The 20,966-nt window shown below is 41.9% G+C and overlaps 1 protein-coding gene across 8 annotated transcripts in view; it reads left to right on the top strand.

Annotated features, from left to right (window-relative positions):
• LOC146579755 (phosphatidylinositol-binding clathrin assembly protein) overlaps positions 1–20,966 on the top strand; it is a 115,110-nt gene that overhangs the window by 87,231 nt on the left and 6,913 nt on the right. For 6 of the 8 annotated variants that reach the window (XM_085264716.1, XM_085264708.1, XM_085264726.1 and 3 more), the window contains 6 exons: positions 7,999–8,142; positions 8,488–8,518; positions 8,780–8,912; positions 11,973–11,996; positions 17,821–17,877; positions 19,688–19,804. In XM_085264716.1, the coding sequence (XP_085120842.1) occupies positions 7,999–8,142; positions 8,488–8,518; positions 8,780–8,912; positions 11,973–11,996; positions 17,821–17,877; positions 19,688–19,804 (506 nt within the window). Of the gene's footprint in view, positions 1–7,998; positions 8,143–8,487; positions 8,519–8,779; positions 8,913–11,972; positions 11,997–17,820; positions 17,878–18,003; positions 18,905–19,687; positions 19,805–20,966 lie in introns of those variants that run through there. The other 2 variants (XM_085264704.1, XM_085264735.1) reach the window with 2 other exon arrangements.

Raw genomic sequence — 20,966 nt, 5'->3', positions numbered from 1 at the left:
AATGTGTGTCCATGAGGCTGATTTTAAAAGCAGTGGTTGCAGACCACGGCACAAACGTATGCAATGAACTTGCAGACTCTGAAATGGTTGCTCGAAAGCAGGGACCAAGTCTGTGACCACTCACAGTCAGCTGCTGTCCTCAAAGAGACTTTGTTGGATCAAGATGTAGACAAAGCTGCATTGAGATGGAATTAGTCTGCAGTTAAACTCAGTTGGTTAAGTTAGTATTTACATGGAATCTGTTTGTGATAAAATGGCAAAGATCGCTGATTTACTTTGATACACCGACGTTCACATTACCTGCTTGCACTCAGAGTCCAGGCAGAACCTCATACATCTAAAACTCCTCCACAGATAGTTGCTGCAGGGCAGCAATGTAGCTGCAACCTGACATGGGTACATGGGTAACATTGCTTCTAAATCAGAATATAACCAGAATACAACCGGTTAAGCCAAGTCATTTATTTCAGAGAGATGGGTTACACTCATCAGACCGACTCATATTGATTGCAGTGTTCTGACAGTCTGTTCATAAATTAGACGGTAATTATTTGCAGACCTTTCCAAATCCACGTGAGAGTGACTGGAGCTGGTGTGAGTTTGGAGACAAGTTGCCGTCCACCAGTTTATCGTCGTCTGACCCCAGAGAGGGTGGTACACACTAAATTAGTTGGTCACCACAATCGGGCAACCCCATAGATGTTTTTCTAGTCAGAGGTTGTCATCCTGTTTTTCCTCCAGTGTGATTGAGGCATTACTGGGTTTCTTTAATGTGCAATCTTTTTTAAATTTGAGCATTTAAACAGATCTTACCAAGCTGGAAGAAAACTGCTAAATACCCTAGTTAACTTCTGTTATCATTGTTAGTAGTGAGATGATTCTGACAGAGTGAACAGAGCTGAATCTATGAATACACTGTAAAGAATATTGTTGAATAGAGGAGTCATGATGTGTAGGAGGCCATCCTTCAGCCTCCTCGCCTGCTGCTGCTGTTGTGTCCTCCCTGTTATGGTAACAGCTTTGGACTGACTCTGACTGGCTCTTAAGTGTTGCAGGTCTGAGCCTTTTGGCTCTGAGCCCTCTTATTAGCTTACTTTCCTTTAACCTCTCAGCAACTGACACAATCAATTCCAGCGCTTCTCAACCCTTTAGAGTCCCGAGGCACTCCTGCAAAGCATATAATTTTAAGGCACACCGAGTTATCGACCACTCCAGAGAAGGTACAGCAGATAAGAGCGACTACCTGCAGAGGTCATCTAAAGACTATTTTCATCATAAAGGGAGAGGGAAGTTCAGAAAGAAGTGCAGGTTTAACTGCAGCAGCACGGAGGAAGTGTGCTGTGACTTCATTGGGTTTGTTTTAAATTAATTAAAGGGGTTTTTTTTGGGTGCTTTTATTTCACACTTGAGGAAATTTACTGAAAGGTGTTTCATGGTGCCAGCCATTTTCACTGTGCTGGCGTCCATCAATCAGCCTCACCGGGATTTATCGTCCAGCTGTTTCGGAGCAGCATTCGCTCCACGCGCAGTTCACACTCGTTGTCGGGACGACTTGATCATAGCACATTTGTCACACAGATCGCTCGTCGTAACCTCGAGGAAAGAATATCCTGAAGTCACCTGGGTGAAATGTTGTCACGTTATCATTGTTATCCGGAGGATTAGCTGTATTTGCACAGCTGTAGCGCTGCCTCGTCAGACACTCTTAAAGCCGTTTCACTCCAAAGGACCTGAGTTGTGACTTTGCTCGGGAGCTGCTCGCTCTAATCTCGTCTAACCCTGTCAGTCTCCTCTGCTCAGATTTAACAGTTGGAGGCGTGCAGCTTGTTCCTGGCTCTGGACGGAGCGACTCTTTCTATTAATAGGGCCTGTGTCGAGGCTGCCACTACAACTACCAATACACCATCTGGGCCACTGGCAGCATCGCATGTAAAATCCCCCTGTGTGTATGTGTGTGCTCATGCATTATCTGTGTATTTCTATGCGTGCTCACATGTGTTTGTGAGTCTGTGCTCACACGTCTTCTGTCATTTTACTCCATCCCATCTGTCTGCTTCTGCTCGTCTGTTATTTGTTGTTGTGGTTCACACCATCCCCACCTTCCTACTCCTCCCTGTATTTCCTCTCCCTCCCTCTCCCTGTCTTTGCCTCATCGTCTCCCCATCACACTTCACAAGGCAAAAATCACCCAGGCAACTCCTTTCCATCTGCTCTCCTCCTCCTCCTCTTCCTGTCTGTTTTTCCTCCCTTCTTAATTAATTAATAATTGATACTTTGCCTGAATTTTGGCCACTCTTAAGCTGTATTTGACCTCTAGTGATCTTTTCAAGATTTGAGTTTTCTGAAGGACAACAAGCAATTTCTGCTGGTTATTCTAATGAAGGTGCTCTGCCTGCTACTGCTGTGTCTGTGTGTCCGTGTTATTTAAAGCAGACTTGTAATGCATGCTTACTGCTGTGCTTCACAGTTGAAAATAATCCTTATAGTATCTTACAATGGCCTTGGTGCAGCCCCTCAGTGCATTCTCTGTATATGGGAAGCTCTCCCTTGGAAGTTGGGAGGCAGTGGGAGAGAGCTGTCAGGGATGTTAGCCTCTGACTGATATCATAAAGAAAAAAAACCAGTTTGAACTGACCTCGTTATTCTAAACTCTGTTTAACATTAGCAGCCACATATATGTGAGAAGAAATAAAGGTATAGTTCTGCCCTAATTCTGCTGCGTTCCTCTGTTTATGATCTTATCTGGTTTTGTCAGTGCAGCTTTCTGTTATTAACAAGCTCATAAAGACTTGCACAGGTCGTCAGTGAAGAAGTCACACTCTTAGAAAGGCCTGACGTTTGTTAGTCGCTTTGTGTAAACTCGTGATGATAATCTTCCTTCTCAGGCGGGACAAGTCTGAATTGAGTTTTGTCACATTAGCGTGGAAGCTGCGGCAGAACCAGATGAAACACTTGGACGGAGATTAAATGCACATCTTGTACTTCCTAAGAGGACTGTGTATCTTCAGTTATTACCTGCATAAAGGATGGGTTAATAGGGTTATGTTGGAAACACAGAATAGAGTGGTCTGATATTATTGAGTTTCCTGATCGTAAAACTGATTTATGATCATTTAGTCATCAGGATTCAGATGTTTTAAAATGGGGATGTGTTAGCTTTAGCTGCAGTCTGTTGGCATGATATAACATACTATATGTATCAAGTTAATAAGAGGGACTTTTTGCAGGAAGAAGTCGCTGTTACTTTGTGACCTGATTCAGGGCTTTTCACCAGGGAGAACAGTGTGGTGTGTGGCAGCAGGGTTTGTTAATGTTGATGTACTGGGTGAGAAAAGTAATCCTTACTGTGTGTTTACATACACACTGAAATATAGATGAATATATCAAATATGATGTTAAACTTGGTGTTTTTGACCAAACGTAATGCATTTATAGGTGCTGTAGATTAAATTTAGGTGAAATCATTGTGTAATTGTTTCACATTTCAAATGTACAGAGCTTTGTGCTGGTGCTTGGACAAGGATGCTGTGCCATCCAGTGTCCAGGCCTTTGTGTTTGGGCCTTGGCTCCATTAAACAGCACATTAGTTTTTATCTGTTATGAGGAGCAAAAGCGAAACTTTATTAAAAAACGAAAATCACTTGATTTGATAATAAAAGGGACAAAAGTATTCCCTAACCCGCTGGCTGCTGCTTGTTTCTGGGTGAAATTGGTCACAAAGAAGGTGCTGCAGTAGAAACTTCCTCATGACTTCTTTTGATCACCAGCAAATTACAGTCATTTTCATGGAAGATGCCGACTTGCGTGCTGACTTTTGTGTTGTGCTTTTGAAAACGTACCACCCGCTCTGCAGGCAGCGAGTGAGGGTTTGAGGACTCGTGGAACATTTTCCAAGTTTGGTGGGTGGTCAGCGAGTGTTTGCGGGCAAGTCGGTGTCTATCAGGTGTCACATAACCCTATGACAACCCACTGGATACCAAACAAATCACAGCAAGGTTTTTGGCGTAGCACCCTTTTATGTGGTATCACTGCCAGCAACCACTCATCAACCAGTTGGTGGAATACGTACTTTTCCCTGGCTAGTGGGCTGCCCACTGGTCTCCTGACCCTTTTTTTTTTTTTTTTTCTTTTTTTTTTTTTTAACCCCTAGCAACCTGTGGTTACCAGGAGGTTCCTGAGCAGTCTAGACTGAAGCCTATCAGCCATTTACTTGGTTCTTAAGCTTTTAGACTCCGTGGGCCTGATCCAGTCCAGCACCACCCAGAATCAACTTCAACCTCAGATCAGAATTACCTTTTATAACAGAAGATTTTCCCAAATCTGGGATAAATACGGTTTGGAAGACTGGTTTGCTTAGAAGAAAGACAAAGAACAGCAGGTTTCACTCAATTGTTGCTGTTGTTTTGGTCTCACATACAGCTATACACAGCCTATATTATTGTAACTGAACTGTAAAACTGTCCCTGTTATCGACTAAACAATCGCCACCCGAGTCCGATGGACCCCAATCCTCAACAGAAACCTGAGATGCTGGAAAGGGCTGATTAGGAGTCCGCTCCTGGGAATGAAGCGACAGCTACTTAAAGCCACTCTTGCAGGGTTATGAGGGAACAAGAGAGTTTCTGTTAGCATCAGTCAGTTCGATGGAGCTGGTAGGACTCATAGCAACAAAAAAGTCATCAGTCTGTAGATAAGAAACAAGCTAGAACCTTCACTGTCTCGAAACCATTGAAGCCTCTTCCTCCGTATCTGCCTGTCACACAGCAGCTCCTAAAGCTCTTTTTTGTAAAGATCCCCCATCATATGTTAATACCACCCTTGGGGACATTTAGGTATGATGAAGCCAGCGATGGTGGGTACTTCATTTCTGAAAGAAACGCAACGTTTTTACAACTTCTTTTCAGATCTCTGAGCAGTCAGCGCTGGTGTTTTGAATCCTCGATATGGATTTACTTTCTTCTTTCCCTTTGATCTTAAACTCTATTGACTGTCAAATCCATCGCTGAAACACCTAACACAGATATCATTATCTCCTCAGTTCAATACGACACACACCGCTTACTTATCTCCCTCCATCCCTGCTTTCTTCTTCTTCTTTTTGCTGCCCTGCAGTGTTGTGTGATCTACTGAGGAAGCTTGTTCCGTTCATCTGTCGCTTCTTGGTTCAGTTTAATTCAGTGGTGCTTTACTGATGTGACGATTTCAGAAATAAAGAAATATAAACTCACCTGTGTTGACAAAACGTTTTATCACAGGAGGGAAATCAGTGTTTAAAACTAGGTTCATTTCTCGATCTCCCTTCTGTCTCAATTCCCGTTCTTCTCTCTACTTCCAGTCTTCTTTCTGTCTCGGTATATTTTCCATCCTCTCCCTTTTTCTCTCTCATCTGCTAAGCTAGCAGGAAGAGTGCTTTCTGAATCTCTTGTGTCAGCACCACTGTCAGACCCACACACCGCTTCCTAACTAAATATTATTCCTCCGTTTTTTTTTCCCCTCTCCACCATCAGTTGCCTTACTTTCATCCTTTCTCCTTAGCAGCAGAGCAATCATTTGTTCTCATTCTTGTTTTAATTTTTGTTGCTGTTCTCCTGCCTTCATCTCTCCATCTTTCAATGAAAGATATTTTTTTAATAGTTTTAGCCATGCTGACCTTTTCCTCCTCTGAATATGCACCATCACATCTCCAGGTTCCCACCATCAGACCTGTGCTAAGCCATTAGCTGAATGAGTGCTGACATGAGAAGCTGTTAACGCAGCCACTTAGACGCAAACACTTCCACACCAGTGCAGGAAATTACCCTGTCATTTCCACCTATCAGAGACAAACTCAGTTAACTTTCCCACACAGAAGCACACACGCATGTTCCAAACTAATCACTGTTCACAGTCAGAGTGTGTACATGACGACTACAAACAGATAAATCAATCATCTGGAACAACTGCTGCAAGCTACCGAGTCAGGGATTAAAGGCTCGCTACTGAAGCTGCTACATGGCAAAGAAAAAAAGAGCGGTTTAGGTCGAGGATATCTGATTTAAACTATCTGCTTTTTTCCCCCCGTGTGGGTAAATGCTAAAAATAGGTCGGAAAGAATTCAATTAACAGAGAGGCTAGCAGTGAGATTGAGGTTCATATTAAGGAGGCCCAACTCAGCAATATTCTCAGATCAAAACTGTCCAGCTCGGCTTCATTAAAGTGGTCGAGCCATAAGTTGATGTATTTAAAGAGTAGGAAAAATTAGGTTGAAAGCAAGAGCCTGCTCTCATTAGAGTCAGGATTAAATGTCTTCTCACTCATACAGAAACTTTATAACGTTTGTTCCCAAACTTTCTTGTCTTGTCCTCCAGCGTGAACTTCACTCATTAACTTTTAGATGTTATTTTTCTTTTTTCAGCCTTACCATTGATAGTCCCCCGTCTCCTTTAGTAAGTTGGTAAATTCTGCCTGTCGAACTTTTTGTTGTTGCGTTGGAGCATAATACAGCTCACAGTGAGAACAGCTGCAGATTTCAATGGAAATGCAGTCATTTTTTGATATAGGTGGACAAGTTTAAGCAGACGTCTGCTATTAAAGAAGCTAGTTTGTCTGTTCGGGTTAGGTAAACATGGTATTCTTGGCAACCCAAAGTAAAACAATGCTCAGAGGAACTGCAAAAAAGGAACTACATCTCAGACTCTGCTGACCTCAGTTAACAAGTTCATGACAGCATGATCAGAAAAAGACTGAAGAAGTATTGCTTGTTTGGAACGGAGGCCAAACTGTGATTTTTCTCTCTAAAAATCACAGTTTGTAAATCAGAAACCACAAGACTTCTGGAATGTCCTTTGAACTGATGAGACCAAAGTGGAGATGTTTTGCTGCGCAGCACCATGTCTGAAAAATCCCAACAGCATATCAGCACAAGCACCTCATACCAACTGTCGGGCACGATAGAGGAGGGGTGATGAGAGGGGCTTTTTGCAGCCACATGACATGAGCACCTTGTAGTCACTGAGTCGACCATGGACTCCTCTGTATGCCAAAGTGTTCTAGAGTCAAATGTGAGGCCACCTGTCTGGCAGACATTCTGCAAACTGAATCAACGCTGTAAAGAAGAGCGGACTAAAAGTCCTCCACACTGATGTGAGAGACTCAAAGCCACACAGAAAATGATTACTTCATGTTATTGCTGATAAAGGCAGTTCTACAAGCTGCTGAATCACAGGGTATATTCAGTCCTGGGAAAACTTTCTTTTTCACATCTGTAACTGCAATCTAATTAGCATTTAGGACAAGTAAGCTACCATGAACGACTTAGTTTGATTACAAAAAGGCTCTCTGTGTATCACCAGTAAGCGTGTTCAGTAAACAAAGGGCTCTTTGCCAACATTGCTAGACTGTTTACATCAAATGTATTCTTTCCCACATCCAGTGAACAGTGGGATAGAGGGGTTAACAGCGTGTAGGGCGTAGTAGCATCCAGGACACTTAAGCTAACATTAAACGTGTGTGGTAGCGTGGTTCCAGAAAGACTTAAGGATTTGTAACTACAATGAAGGATAACTGTAACATCTCCAGAGGTAGCTGTCGGTGAGAAATACTACACCATATTCTTGATACAGTAACCCTACGAAATGCAATTTGGCTAGTAAAATGTTGATTACTACTGTAGCTGAGCTGTGCAGCTCACATTACAGCAGGCAAACAGAGTGATATATATGTAGCCTTTTGCTCCTTGTCTCTTTATTGACTTGGCATATGGAGAAATCCAAAGCTTGACAGGCCTTCTGTGCCTAGTTACAGTTTTCTAATCTGTAATTGAACAGTTGCTGTTGAGGGAAAAGGTTCATCAGCGGTCAAGTCTGCCACTCGGTTAAATTAAATATGAAGTGCTTGATCTTGCTTTTTGCTCAGTCTTTCTGCCTGCCTGTATGCCGTTATTAGCAGCCATTCCTATTAAAAATGCAGTTTTTCTGCACACCCATCTCACTCGCTTGTTTACCTTGATTTCTTCTTCAGGTTTTGATGCTCTCGGAGACCTGTTAAAGCCTACAGTTCCCACACACACCGCACCTCCTCCACCTCCCCCTCAAGTGGCCATCCATCATGGAGGAAAGCTGCTAGCCAACGACCTCGACTCGTCTCTGGCCAACCTCGTGGGCAGTGAGTGTTGAGATTCATGTGAATAGACCAGCAAAGACGAGAGAAAAACTGGGTTACATAACGTGGCACATGCAATGCCCGGTCTTGAATACGTGCCTGCAGTGTACTCTCAGACTCTTAAGGACATATTAAAGTTTACTGTTGCTTGTACATAGAAGTGAGCCTGCATATTCCTCTTTAACTTCATGTGTTTGGTTGGAATTAGTTATTTCTTTGTGGAAACTTGAACCTCTTTTCATGAGGGGAAAAAAACAGCATCTGAGGCTGAAATTCCTTCCTGCCTCCCTTTTCATTGTACTCTCTTAACTGCGATCACTCACTTTCTGTGTTTCCAACTCTCCACAGATCTGCAGTTTGGTGGGACCCCAGCCAAAAAGTAAGTTTTGCTGAGTCGTGATGGTGCCTTTCCTGAATTGTGCCTGTAGTCTCTGCAAAAGCAAATATACGCTTTTAAGCTGTTCTTGGTCAGGAAACTGTCAGCACAAATCTCAGAAAGCAAATTTATTATGAACTGCTTAATATGCACACACATCTGTGGCCTATTGAATTAGACTTTAAAGATCTGAAAAACGTAAATAGCAAATTATGTGATAACTAAACCTGAGATTAAACAGCTGAATCCATTTGACTTCCACAGGCCAGATATGCAGTGGAACCAACCGGGAGAGAAGAAGCTGACGGGCGGCCAGAACTGGCAAAATAAGACCATGTCGACCACACAGTGGAGCCCAGCACCCATGGCCCCACAGCCCATGCCTGTACCACATGTGGTAAGGAGACCAACACATGCACAAATACCCAGCTGCTATAAAGAATTGTGCAACCTCAACATTTTGCCCAAAGGCGTCCATCGAGGTGTCTGTAAGTCCTGGAAGTCTTGGATAATTTTGGTTTATCACAAAAACAAATCTTATCTTCTCATTTGGCATTTTTGGCATCATTCCTGTTTAGTGCTTTACTTTAGATTAACCAAGTTAACTAGCTCAGATTTTGAGAACAACGTCACAAGATGTCCACAACAGCTACAAACTGGACCCAGTTGGGTAGACTGGAGGGAAACAAAGCTGCAAGTTTGGAAAAGAAAGCAAAAAACAAAATGAAAGTAAAGCTCACTGGTTACTTTGTTAGGTCTTGCTAGTTCTGAGTTACTTTTCCCTTCAGAGTTGCTTAATTCAGTAAAATGTTATCTAAATATCCATGATGTTGATCTTCCGTTCTGCCACGTCTCAAAGGGGCTCTCCTGAGTTGAGATCTGGTGACTGTGGAGTCAAGGAATCAGTTTGAGATGATGATTTGAGACATGGTTTGTTATCCTGCTGGAAGCAGCCATCAGAAGATGGTACACTGTGATCATAAGGGGATGGACGTGGACAGCAACAATACTCACTACGATCAGAGCATCTGCCTGCCTAAGGGGCCCAAAGCGTGCCAACAAAATATCCCCCACAGCGAGTTATTAATTGTCTTTGATAATCTTACAAATCTGTTGCTTTAATATCCGGTCTCATCATGTTTCTTATCCTCAATGACTTTAATTGCTGCCAGCTTTCATAAATGATGCCCCAAGCTACGAAAATGAGACTTGAGTTGTGATAAACCAAAGTTATTGTTAAAGTCACGAAAAAAAATTCATGGGAAAGACCCTTTATTGTTGTTTGATGCACGGCATTTTGGGAAATGCGGTTGGTCGATGAGAAGATGCCACAGTCAAAGCTCTGCTAGCAGTTTTCTTTGCTTAGGTCAGCTCGTTAAAATAATGTAAAAGAAGTATGATTTTTTTATTTTTTTTAACCTCCAACACTAAGTATAATTTCTAAACTGAAAATCATTAAGTGGCTTATTCAGTTAATTCAATTAAATTTTATTTATACACCACCATATCACAACAACTGTCGCCTCAAGGCGCTTTAAGGTTTAAGTTAGACCCTGCAATAATACTAACAGAGAAAAACCCAACAATCACATGACCCCCTATGAGCAAGCACTTTGGCGACAGTGGGAAGGAAAAACTCCCTTTTAACAGGAAGACTTGAGACAAACAGCTGAGACCAGAAACCTAGACAGAAAGTGTTTACTGAGGTAATAAAGCAGTTAGACACAGCGGTAGTTTTCATTTAGATTTCCATAGAACTGAATAACTTCTGGCAACCTGAGTAGTCGCCCCCTGCTGACCAATCTCAGAAATGCTGGTTTAAGCTTAAATTGTCAGACCTCAAAGTTACACCTCCGGAAACCCATTTTACCTCTGCACCACATCCTTCTACATAAATGTAACTACACGTCGGGTCAACGCATACCACAAGACTTGATTGGCGTGGAAGGTTGCTTTGTGGGGGAAAGAGTTGTTTCTGGTTAATTCGTTAAGTTAGGATGTAGATTTCCTGCAAAAGTTAAAATCACGCTTTAGGACACTTTGCATCCACCGTATTGGTGACTTTGACCACCGCCACTGACATCATCGCCAGATGTCACCGTACACTCATGTCTTCAACCCGGCTGTGGCAGCCCAACATCCCATGTTACACAAATCAAACCAGCAGAAACTAATCTATTTCGTTGACCAGTAATTCCCGTCATCGTTTTCAGTTTTTTTCCCCTGACATAAACGAGACGACAGCTAAATAAAATCTAATGCAGGGCGACAAAAACTGATGAAATGTATTGACAACTTCTGAAAACAAGATCCAACCAAAACTTATCCTGCCTTTCTACGTAGCATGAGTCTGGAAGCAAACCAATCAGTAATCTCCTTGTGCAGTAAGATGTTCACATTTGATCTGCGCTGATGAACAGGGTGGGGTCGTACAGCCACAGGGGCTCTTTCCAGATCCAACACATCCACGTCCTCACTGCGAGGGCATGTAGCATCTTCTCATTTCACTCTGTGCCCGAAAGTTCCCAAAATGTCAGTGTAATAATTTGGCCTCCTTTCATGTTTCTGCCAGTGCTGGAGACAAAATCAGTTTAAATATTTCGGTTGGCTTCTCACAAACATACAGCGTGATGCCGAGCTGACTGGAACTTGCAAACACTTTGTAGGACATGCATCTAATCTAAAACTGTGGGACTTCTCACACCGAGCGCTGTGAAAATATCTGTGCATGTCTGTGCGGTGTCTGTGTTGTATCAGCTCGGTACATTTTATAGCTGCGTGTGTGTGTGTGTGTGTGTGTGTGTGTGTGTGTGTGTGTGTGTGTGGTTATTTGTGTGCGTTTGCTGATCCTGGCAGCTCCTGATTGTCATCCTGATCTCTTGACTGCAGTTTCTGGCTGACGTGGACAAACTGTCACTAACCCTCCGCTTCCCCTCTTTCTCTCATTTTCTCCTCCTGTTGATCTTTCCCTTTCTTCCTTTCTTCCCTCGCTGTCCGCTTCACCTCTGCTGTCATTCCCTCTAATTTCTCCTTCCTGTCCCGCTCATCCTCCTCGTCCGCTCGTTTTGCACCGTCATCCACTCGTCTTCCTTCCCTCGTTGGCTCGTGTTCTGCTTTATCACGACTCTTGTTATTTTTTGTTTTTTGTTGCGTTGTCATCTTCTCGTCCTGTTTTCTTCGCCCTGCCTTTGACATCTGCACGTTTGCACCGCGACCCCTCATTCTTTTATTATTTTCTGCTTGTTTCCTGTGCTTCTAATCTTTCACTCTCGTTTTTCCTCCTCCTTACTTTCTCCTCATCTTTACCTCACTCTACCGGTTTTGCCACCCTCTTTCATCATCTCCCGCTCATTTTCCCCCACTTTTTCCCATCTCATCACCTTGCCTCCTCTCCCTCCTCCTCCTCTCTTGTCTTTCTCTGTTTTTTGTCCCTTTTCCTCGTTGCGTCCTGATGCAGAATGGAATGTTCTATACTAGTTATGTAAGTACTTATCTCTGTTTAACGAGCTGCTCAGACACGTCCTCTCCCGGGTATCTTTCTCTTCATCTCTTTCCCTGTCACCTCTTCTTTCACTTGCATTCCCCGGAGACGCTTATTTAAAAAAAATAGAGAAAAAAAGGAAGTTCATTCTGTTCTTGCACCATTATCATAAATAACCTTCTCACCTCTGTGATAAAAAGTAATAGTCTGCGCTGCTTATGTAAGCAAATTGATGTGAGGAAGTTAGAACAAGGCGCTTCTTCTCCCTACTAAAACCTAAGAGCGCCATTCTTCTGGGTGTCTTTTAAAAGATCCACGTCTAATTTATTTGTCAGCCGTTCATCGGGTTATTATCCACATTTTTCTCCCCCCTCAATCAACAAATCCCATGAAACGGAAACAAAACGGCAAACCGAGCCACTCTGAGGCGCTTCAGAAGTCTGTTATCTCTGTGGCTGAAATGGCGACGTTATCTCGGTATGAAAGGAAAAACTTCATGTGCAGCAGAGGTCCGGTCCAGGATGCACAGATCAAAGTATCGCAATGAAGGATTTAACAACAAGTTACTAAATGGTTGCAAACAGCCACAGAGAGTCAGCTCTACCGGGTTTTTTTCTCTAATATAAACAACACTTTTCAGTTATTAACATCGATCTGTGTATCAATTTGGTCTCATTTGTTGCTTTTAATGACCCTCAGGCCTGATTTAGACCTAGAGGTAGAGGTTGTGGCGTAACCTTTTCTTTTCACGTCTTTGCTTTCATGGGTAAACAGACTGCAGTGAACAGGATTTATGAAAAGGTTGTACATTATATAAAGAAATGGCCTGTTTTGCAAGCATACTTTCAGATACTTGCTACCTGCCATTTTCATAAGTGTTGAAGCTTTTTCTGATGATAAATTAATCATACTGCATCAAAATAATTAATAAATGACAGAAAAGTGCCTGTTTTTTCTGCTCTAAAAGTTTTTTTTCATCAGGCAAAATTTAAGAAAATTAAATAAGAAATTTTCCTAAATTCATAAAATGTTGTTTTAATGAGCTTACAGAAGATTCTGTCATTTTAGATATTTTTTTCACAAGTTAGTCCCAGAGTGTTTCTTTCATTTACTACAGCAGTGTTTCTTTGTCATGTAGAGATTTGCTGTTGCATTTAGACGACTTCTTATATCCAGATGTCTCAGGGATTCAGTGTGTAGTTAAATGTTAATAAACTACACTGACAGAAAGAGGAGTTTCTTTGGTTCAGCTTTGAGATCGAAATGGGAGCAGTATGTGTTTGCCATCGCTACTTTACAGGTCGTTTACCTCTTATTGGCTGCTCTTGCAAACAGAAAGCTTAAGGTATATCCCACATCACTGACATAATACAGAGTTAAGAATCAAACACAAAACAAAACTAGAATACACTATAATAGCTCCTCTTAACTCTTGCCCCCCATACAGTCGGCATCTGACAACCTGCTCTGTACCCTTAAAGACTAGCTTTGACACCTCAGTATATCTCAGTTAATACTTGGTTTAATGATCATTAGAGTAGTTGAAAAATAACAAAGAGCCTCTTAGTCGACTTTCAAGGGGTAAAGAGTTTAAACACCCTGCAACAGAGCAGCAAAATCCAGCTGAAATGAGTCCCTGATGCACCAAGAAACATCTTTTTTAAGAGATGTGCAGGAAAAAAATGTGTTGAAGTAATTCTCAAACCAGCTAATTCTTAAGGTGTTATATTATTTCAGCCTTTAACTCCCACTGACAAGCCAGCAAGAACAGAAATTGCCTATGGGGATTAATTCAGCAGCACAATAATAGGAAAAGAGGTGATGGGTCCCTGAGCAGAACAAACTAAAACAAACTTTTCACCTCTTACACGGTACGACACAGAAATCCTGCGTGGTTCAGTCAGCACGACAGAAACATCAGCTTTAACCAAACAAAGCTCAGAGAGAGAATATTAATAAAACTGCTCATTACTGTCCCCGAGAATGAAAATACACAGTCTGTGACTCCAGCGCAGCTGAGATGACCTCCCATAATCCATGAGACAATAAATAAATCATAGCAGAACTGCATGAGACATCACAGGTAACACGAGTAAGCAGCTCGTCACGCTTCACGCATGATAATCGAAACTCCCACGTCTGAGATTCTCAACAGAAGGGCAAGGTTGTAACTGTCTGTGCTGGTTGGATATTCAAAAACGCCATCAAAAAGCATTTTCCCTTTGCTTTTCTTTTTTTTTTTTTACTGTGACTGAGACTGCAGGCCACTCAAGGTCAGAAGTCTGAGTTTGCATTAGAAAGCACAGAAAGAAGAAAGTTGCTTGTGCCAAGGAGATGGCAGAGGGAGCAGCAGAAGTTCAGCGGTGAAAGCTGAAACTTGGGATGAAAGATGCAGAGAAAAGACAGCTTTCTTTTTTTTTTTTAATTTAATGCGCAGATAGGCAGGGAGACACACTGGTGAAGGATAGAACAGCAGACGGGAGATTGAGCATAAAAAGACGGATACAAACTCATGGATGTGTCACACGATGCACCGAGGAGCTGTCGGCGGCGTAAAGATAGATTGACAAAAACACCGGTTGAGAATCTGCAGCGGTGCATCGACACGTCTCACCTTCTCTGCTTTGTCTTGGGTTTCTTTTTGTTTTTCTGTCGTGTTTTAAAGAAGTAGGGAATAAAAATGATGCTCGCCGTCGTTTTTGCACAAGCAGCCGTGAAGACAGACAGGAAGCAGAGATGGATGGTTTGCAAATTAATGAGCGATTCGGGTGCAGATGACGGTAAAGTCAATTTCATCTTTAATCAGGGTTCAAATGCTAAAACCACAAACCCACTGATCAATTGCTGAACGCACAATAAGATGGATAAATTAAAGCGTCTTTTTTTTTTATCTGAATTGGCTTCTTTTCGTACAACTTGTAGTTCACTTTGATTAATGCTTTTGAGCAACTATCACAACTCGCTCTACAAAGGCGAGAACTTACTTGCGATTGATTATCTCCTGAGGGCGGTGCGCAGGTTCACCTTATCTGGCTTTTCTCCTGAGGGCGTCTTAACCAGAGTATACACTGAGCGAGGTCTTTGCGCTTTGTGAGAGATCTTCAAAGTTGGTCATTTTGAGGGTCTTGCCATCGAACGTGGAAAATCACCACAGAGAGGTCTTAAATGTTTTTTGCAAGGATCTTTTACCTCACATCCACATTTAAGTCCTGGCAATGACACTGCAGGGCTGAGACTGCGGTTCTGAAAGTGGCAGCCATCGCTCAGAAAGCTGTTTGACGCTGGAAAAATAACAGACGGACAATTAAAGTAGCAGAAGGCTGGCTAGCTTACTTGTTATCTTCACCAAGGAAATTGTGTTTTTATTTGTTAACATATATAGAAAGATTTAAAATAGTCTCACATTTGACCTTTGACCTCCCCTTCAAGTTCAATAGATTGGCGTGAAAGGTCAAAATGATAATGATGGTATATAGAGCTATTTGTTTCTGACTGCTGTTGTTTGTACCGGCAATATATTGGCATACAGGGAACGATGGGGATTCTAAATACTGTGTTACTTTTGACCTTCGACCTCTTCAAGGTCAAATCAGGTCAAGCTTTTTTAAAATGTCTTGTCTTTAAAACTTTGCGTAAAAAATCTTGCTGCCTTTGTTTGTATTGGCAACATTTAGAAAATGACACTGTTGTAAAAGTCACATTATAGTTTGCATCCAAATATCAGGACAGGTTTGACCTCTGACCTTTTTTTCCTCTTCAAATGTTTTATATCTTTAAATTGCGTGAGCTGCCCGGTTAGTTAGAAATATACTGCAGTATTACCTGTAAACACAAACTGATATTACTGTTAATACTGCGACCCACCTCCAGTACTTTCATAGCCCACCAGGGGGCCTTGGCCCACACTTTGGGAATCCCTGCTCAATCCCCATACACACCATTAAAAGTTAGTGAGCTGACTGCTCTGTAACCATCTGTGCAGAAGCTTCTCACTCGTGGTTCAGGTGGAAAAGGTCAGGTAGGCGTGCTCTTCACTGGGACCACCCATCTTCTTCCTTTTATAAATCACTTTAAATCTTCAGTGTTCAGATGCAGTTTTCTGAGTATTTTAAATGACTTCGGCTCAGTTTTCATAAGTTTTAAAAAGTCAAAAGCTCGCATAGCGCGCACAATCAAATCAGATCGAGTGAGGTGATAAATCATCCTGTGGAGCAGTCACATTAGTTTGACTTAAAATTAAATAGGCACATCAGATGTTCTCATTTCATCAAGATAATGCAAGTAGGGGAAAAACTCAATTTTACCTGGAGCCACTTTTTTTTTTTTTTTTTTTTTTTAAATGATGAGCAAGAATATCTTTAACTTCAGCCAAAGACAGCGCGTGAGGCACATTAGAAATAATAGAAACTGAAAGATATTCCTTCTCTGAGTCAAATCTGAGCTCTCTGATTTTATGCACGGGCTGTTAAACTCAGTGTGTCACACTGACTTGTACTTACTGTTCATTATCTTAATATCTGTCATAAAAGACAAATAAATCAACTCGTGAACACGCCTGACGGTTATGTGTCACATTTTTTTCAGATGTGTCAAATTAATCCAGAGATTCTCCACATCTGTGGGAACTTTTCACGCATGAAACTGTCTGTTTGCAAAGAGCAGCGCGTCACAAAAGAGAAAGTTCGACAGGCCATGAAAGGAGAGGTAGCAAAAACAGACACAAAAAAAATCATGCAAAGCTACGCTGGAGTCCGAGAGTCAACGTGCCTCATTTGAAATAACCACAGCAGGTCCTTTTTATGGTGTCGGTGCATAAATAACAATTAAATGATGATGCTGGGGTGGTTGTGTTTTTGCCAATAACAAAACTAAACCCACAAGTGCACTCACTTAATTCATGTAGCTCATCATTTTACGTAAGCCTGCTATGACTTTCCCATGCAGCTAATTGCTGTGTTTAATGGAAATATTTTACCGGTCTCTCTCAGCAGTTTGATTGAGGCTTTGTAATTGTGTTAAAAATGCCGCGGTTGTCTCATTTACGATGATGGATTAGGTCTGTGAAGGCAGCTGTTTTTAATGGGTTTTTGCAAACAGTGGGGTGAGCGGGTGCTGACCTGCAGCAGAGCAGGCAGTCACGGCTTGTGATGAGGAGAGTGCAAACGCTATAAGGTGTTCCCAAAACCCAGTGAGGTGCTTCCTGGTTGTGTTTGACAGACATCAAAGTCGTATGGGCTCTGTCAGTAACTCATCTGTTGATATTAATACTCCTCTACTGTTGTGCAAGAGGCACGCCGCCCTGCACCTGCCCATATCATCTTGTAAACTGACTTCCATCCAGGATATTCGCCGACACGATACCGCAATGTACCGCAGACGCTCGCGCCCATAAATTACCAATTTGTCAAGCAGAAGTCGGGCGGCGGCGACGCAGACACACGTGGGTTGTAAACGATGGCTACAAATTGCCCGTCACATCGAATTTGAAGCCTGTTCAGCTGTAGTGGATTTGATTTGCAAAGTGAGCAGGGCAGGGCCAATCACTTTGCTATTGAGCCACCCCTTTTTAAAGCAGTGGTAATGATTGCACTCAGTGGGAATCCACTAAGTACCCCTACTGCATGCTGCGTTATTGTGCTCCTAATGTGCACATACTTGAGCATTAAATGTACTCTCCTTGCACATAAAGTAGGCTTTATTGTGAGGTTTTTATTTTATTTTATTTTTTGAAGGCTTGAAAGCCGTATGTGACAAAAGCCATGAAATATTTGAGTCAGGTGCTTTTGTTCTGATAGTTGACACCTGTTTTCTGTTTTTCTGCCAGGCTCCAGCTCCCATGGCTTTCCCCATGACCACACCGCAAGTGCCTGTGTATGGAATGGTAAGCATGCACATATTAACATATTCCCACACATGCCTGGGGGGGCACTGTCGTAGATTTATATGGAGACTAGAGCTGCAAGTCTGTATTTGTATTATTAATTAAACTGTGTGTTTTCAAATGTAGCATAACTAGCGTGGACACCCAAGTTTGAGAGCAAGGGGACCAATGTTCACATTGGACAGAGAAGACAAGAGGAGTAAATGAGTCCATCTATGTGCGCTGTGAACGACCACCATTGAACCGAGGGGGTGGCCTATGACAGTCTGCCACCTACCATCTAGTTTTGAGATCCCTTCCCAGGTGCCTGAACCCCCACTCACAACTTGGGTTATGTGACCTCAGTGGGTCACATGATAGGATGGGGCAAGGTCTCACAGTGGTTTCACCTGAAACCTCTGCTGATAATGACCCATTCCCTCTTTCACAGCTTGGCACATGTGATGAGACACATGTTTAACCCTTTAAAACCGGTCGGAGCGGGCACGCTCCATTTTGCGTAACTATTTTAAAATCCCTGTAGAACCGGAACCACGTTAAGCTAGCACAATAATTTTTTTGGCATATGAAACCGGAGTTGTTGTACTTACATCTTATGCCATCAGTTTGTCCTAGGTCACGGTTTCCTTCCACATATAGCTTTGCAAAATTTGCATAAAAAGCACTTGCAGCAACAAAAACATAATATTCCAGAAACACGCTTTGCTGATCCGATCAACTGTTCATAACACTTTCTACGTTGGAATAGACGTCAGCGCGAACTATCGTATGCCTACCTGCCCAAAATCAGAAGTGACATTTTCGCGGAAAATGTAGTTTTTTACCTTCAGGGCCTTATAAGCCTGTACTGGTGTTTTTAAAAGTCACATTTGGCTTTGTGCTTTTCTGTATTGTTTCTGGGATGCTTAGAACTTAAATTGCACTGCTGGAAATAGTTTATTTTGATGCACCTGCTGTTTTCTTTGTAAATTTGCATTGTAATATTTATTTTTCATTTTTCCTGCAGTATATAAAAAATTGGTGTATCTCAAAAATAAAACTATGAAGACACTCAAAATAAATTTCCTTTTGTTAGAAACTATTTTGTGCAACTTTTTTGTATTTACAGTTTTGAGGGATAAGCCTCTTAAATTTCTCTAACTAGAAATATATGTTAAAAAATTTAAAAAAGCGATTTTCAATTTTCTGTAGTTTATTGCACTTTTTTTGCAATTTATATAGTTATTATAGACTTAATGCATAGATATTATCAAAATTTGGGCTATAACGGTTATATTGATGTATAGCAACTTCCAAAAATGGCACTACAGCATGTAAAATTATAAAGATAACTCTCGCGGACTTGGTTCTATGGTAGGTCTTAATGGGTTCATAGTGGGTCAACTCCCAGGAGGGTTTAAATGCCTGGGACTTGCCACCTTCTGGTTTTAGACCTAAAGAAGCTTATTGGATGAGACGTGAAACATCTGCACGAAATTTAAAGAACTCCAGTCACCTTATTTTCCTTACAAGGCGCCAGTATGTTCAGCTGCTGAAGACTGTCCCACTACCTAGAGTGTAATGTTTGGCACACTTCACCTGTAAATCAAAAGGAGTTTCACCCTCAGATTAAACACAATGAGCTTGAAAACAGACTTTGTTGGGTGATGAAATCATTTTTAAAATGATTGCTCCGTGCTTAGCCACCGCTGAGCGGCTGGTTGTCTTGTTTCCATTACTGCGTATAACAAAATATTTTTTTAAAACCTTATGTCTTTCTTTCTTTAATTTTTACTTTGCAAACATCTCTCTGCATCTTACCTTTGTCCAGGTTCCTCCCCAGATGGGTCAGATGGGTGGGGTACCTGTGATGGCTCCTCAGCCAATGATGTACAACCAGCCTGTTCTAAGACCCACTAACCCCTTCGCACCCATGCCCGGAGCCCAGGTAACTCTCATACATTTTTAACATCTTAACAGCTGATTACTTTTAGGAAATTAAATGATGGGATTGAAAATGTTGGACCCAAAGTCACCCTGACCTTAATAATTTGGCGAGGCTCGGTGTGTTTGTTTGGCAGTGTGTTAGCAGGATTACTCAGAAAGTTTTGAATGAATTTGCATGCAAATTTTTCGAAACTTGAGGCTTGAACCAACTTAGAGAAGATTAACTGCTAATAACAGAGCTGCTCTTATTATGATTACAACATCAGTTTAAATTCTCACGTTCTTTGTGGGTGGCAAAACAGGAAGTTCATGCAACAACATGCTCTTACCAAGATTTCTGTTTTGATCAGTGACACTTTATCAGTTATGAGGTTTTATGAGTTGGTTGTGGATTTTGGGTTTTGTTTTTTTGGGGGGGGGTTTAGAACCAGTTATCAGCCCCTGGTGTCCATTAAAAAGACATTAAAATGAAAATTTTAAGAATTTTAAATTCCTCGTTGGCCTCACTGTACACGACCAGGAGCTCCATCCATTTTATGCCTCTTTCCACTGGCACCTACTTGGCTTTACTTGAATCAACTGTGTTTCAGTTGTTTTCCATTATAATTGAGTACCAGCTCAATATGTGTTGGGTCGTTATAGCAATGCTTCCGCAAGTCTATGACATTTATAAGCGTCGCAATCATAACGCAACAATGGAGGACGTCGAGGTGATGGTGTTGATGGTCTATGGCTTTTTGTCAGACTCGACACCACGATTCTGGTTTTTGTGGAGCCATTTGAGTCCTTGCAGAGCTTCAAAAATGGCAGTTTTTGTTTTCAATCTCGCTACTGAGTGACCAATCGATGACATGCAGTCTGTTGACCTCACATTTTCAGACTGGAACCTCGGCCCATCAGGTACTAAAAAGTAACAGCTACTACCACGTAATTGAAAATCGTAAAAGTCGAGTCGAGCTGAGAAGGTACGAGTAGAAAAGAGGCATATTTTCTGTGAAAATGGGCACCTCGTGGGCACAACACCAGATTTAAGGTCAACATTAAAGAGGTGACTCCAGGATGCTGGATGGCTAGAAATTTGCAACACGACTGTAAAAGGGAAACACTGAAATAGAAAGACAAGCACAGGTAGTTTGTGAAAAATAGTGAAAAAAAAAAAAAGG

The sequence above is a fragment of the Mchenga conophoros genome, linkage group LG3 (assembly GCF_057382185.1).
Source record: "Mchenga conophoros isolate Kocher_MC1m ecotype Shallow Benthic linkage group LG3, M_conophoros_male_GT1.1, whole genome shotgun sequence".
NCBI classification, from domain to species: Eukaryota; Metazoa; Chordata; class Actinopteri; order Cichliformes; family Cichlidae; genus Mchenga; species Mchenga conophoros.
This window is presented reverse-complemented; position numbering and strand designations above follow the sequence as displayed.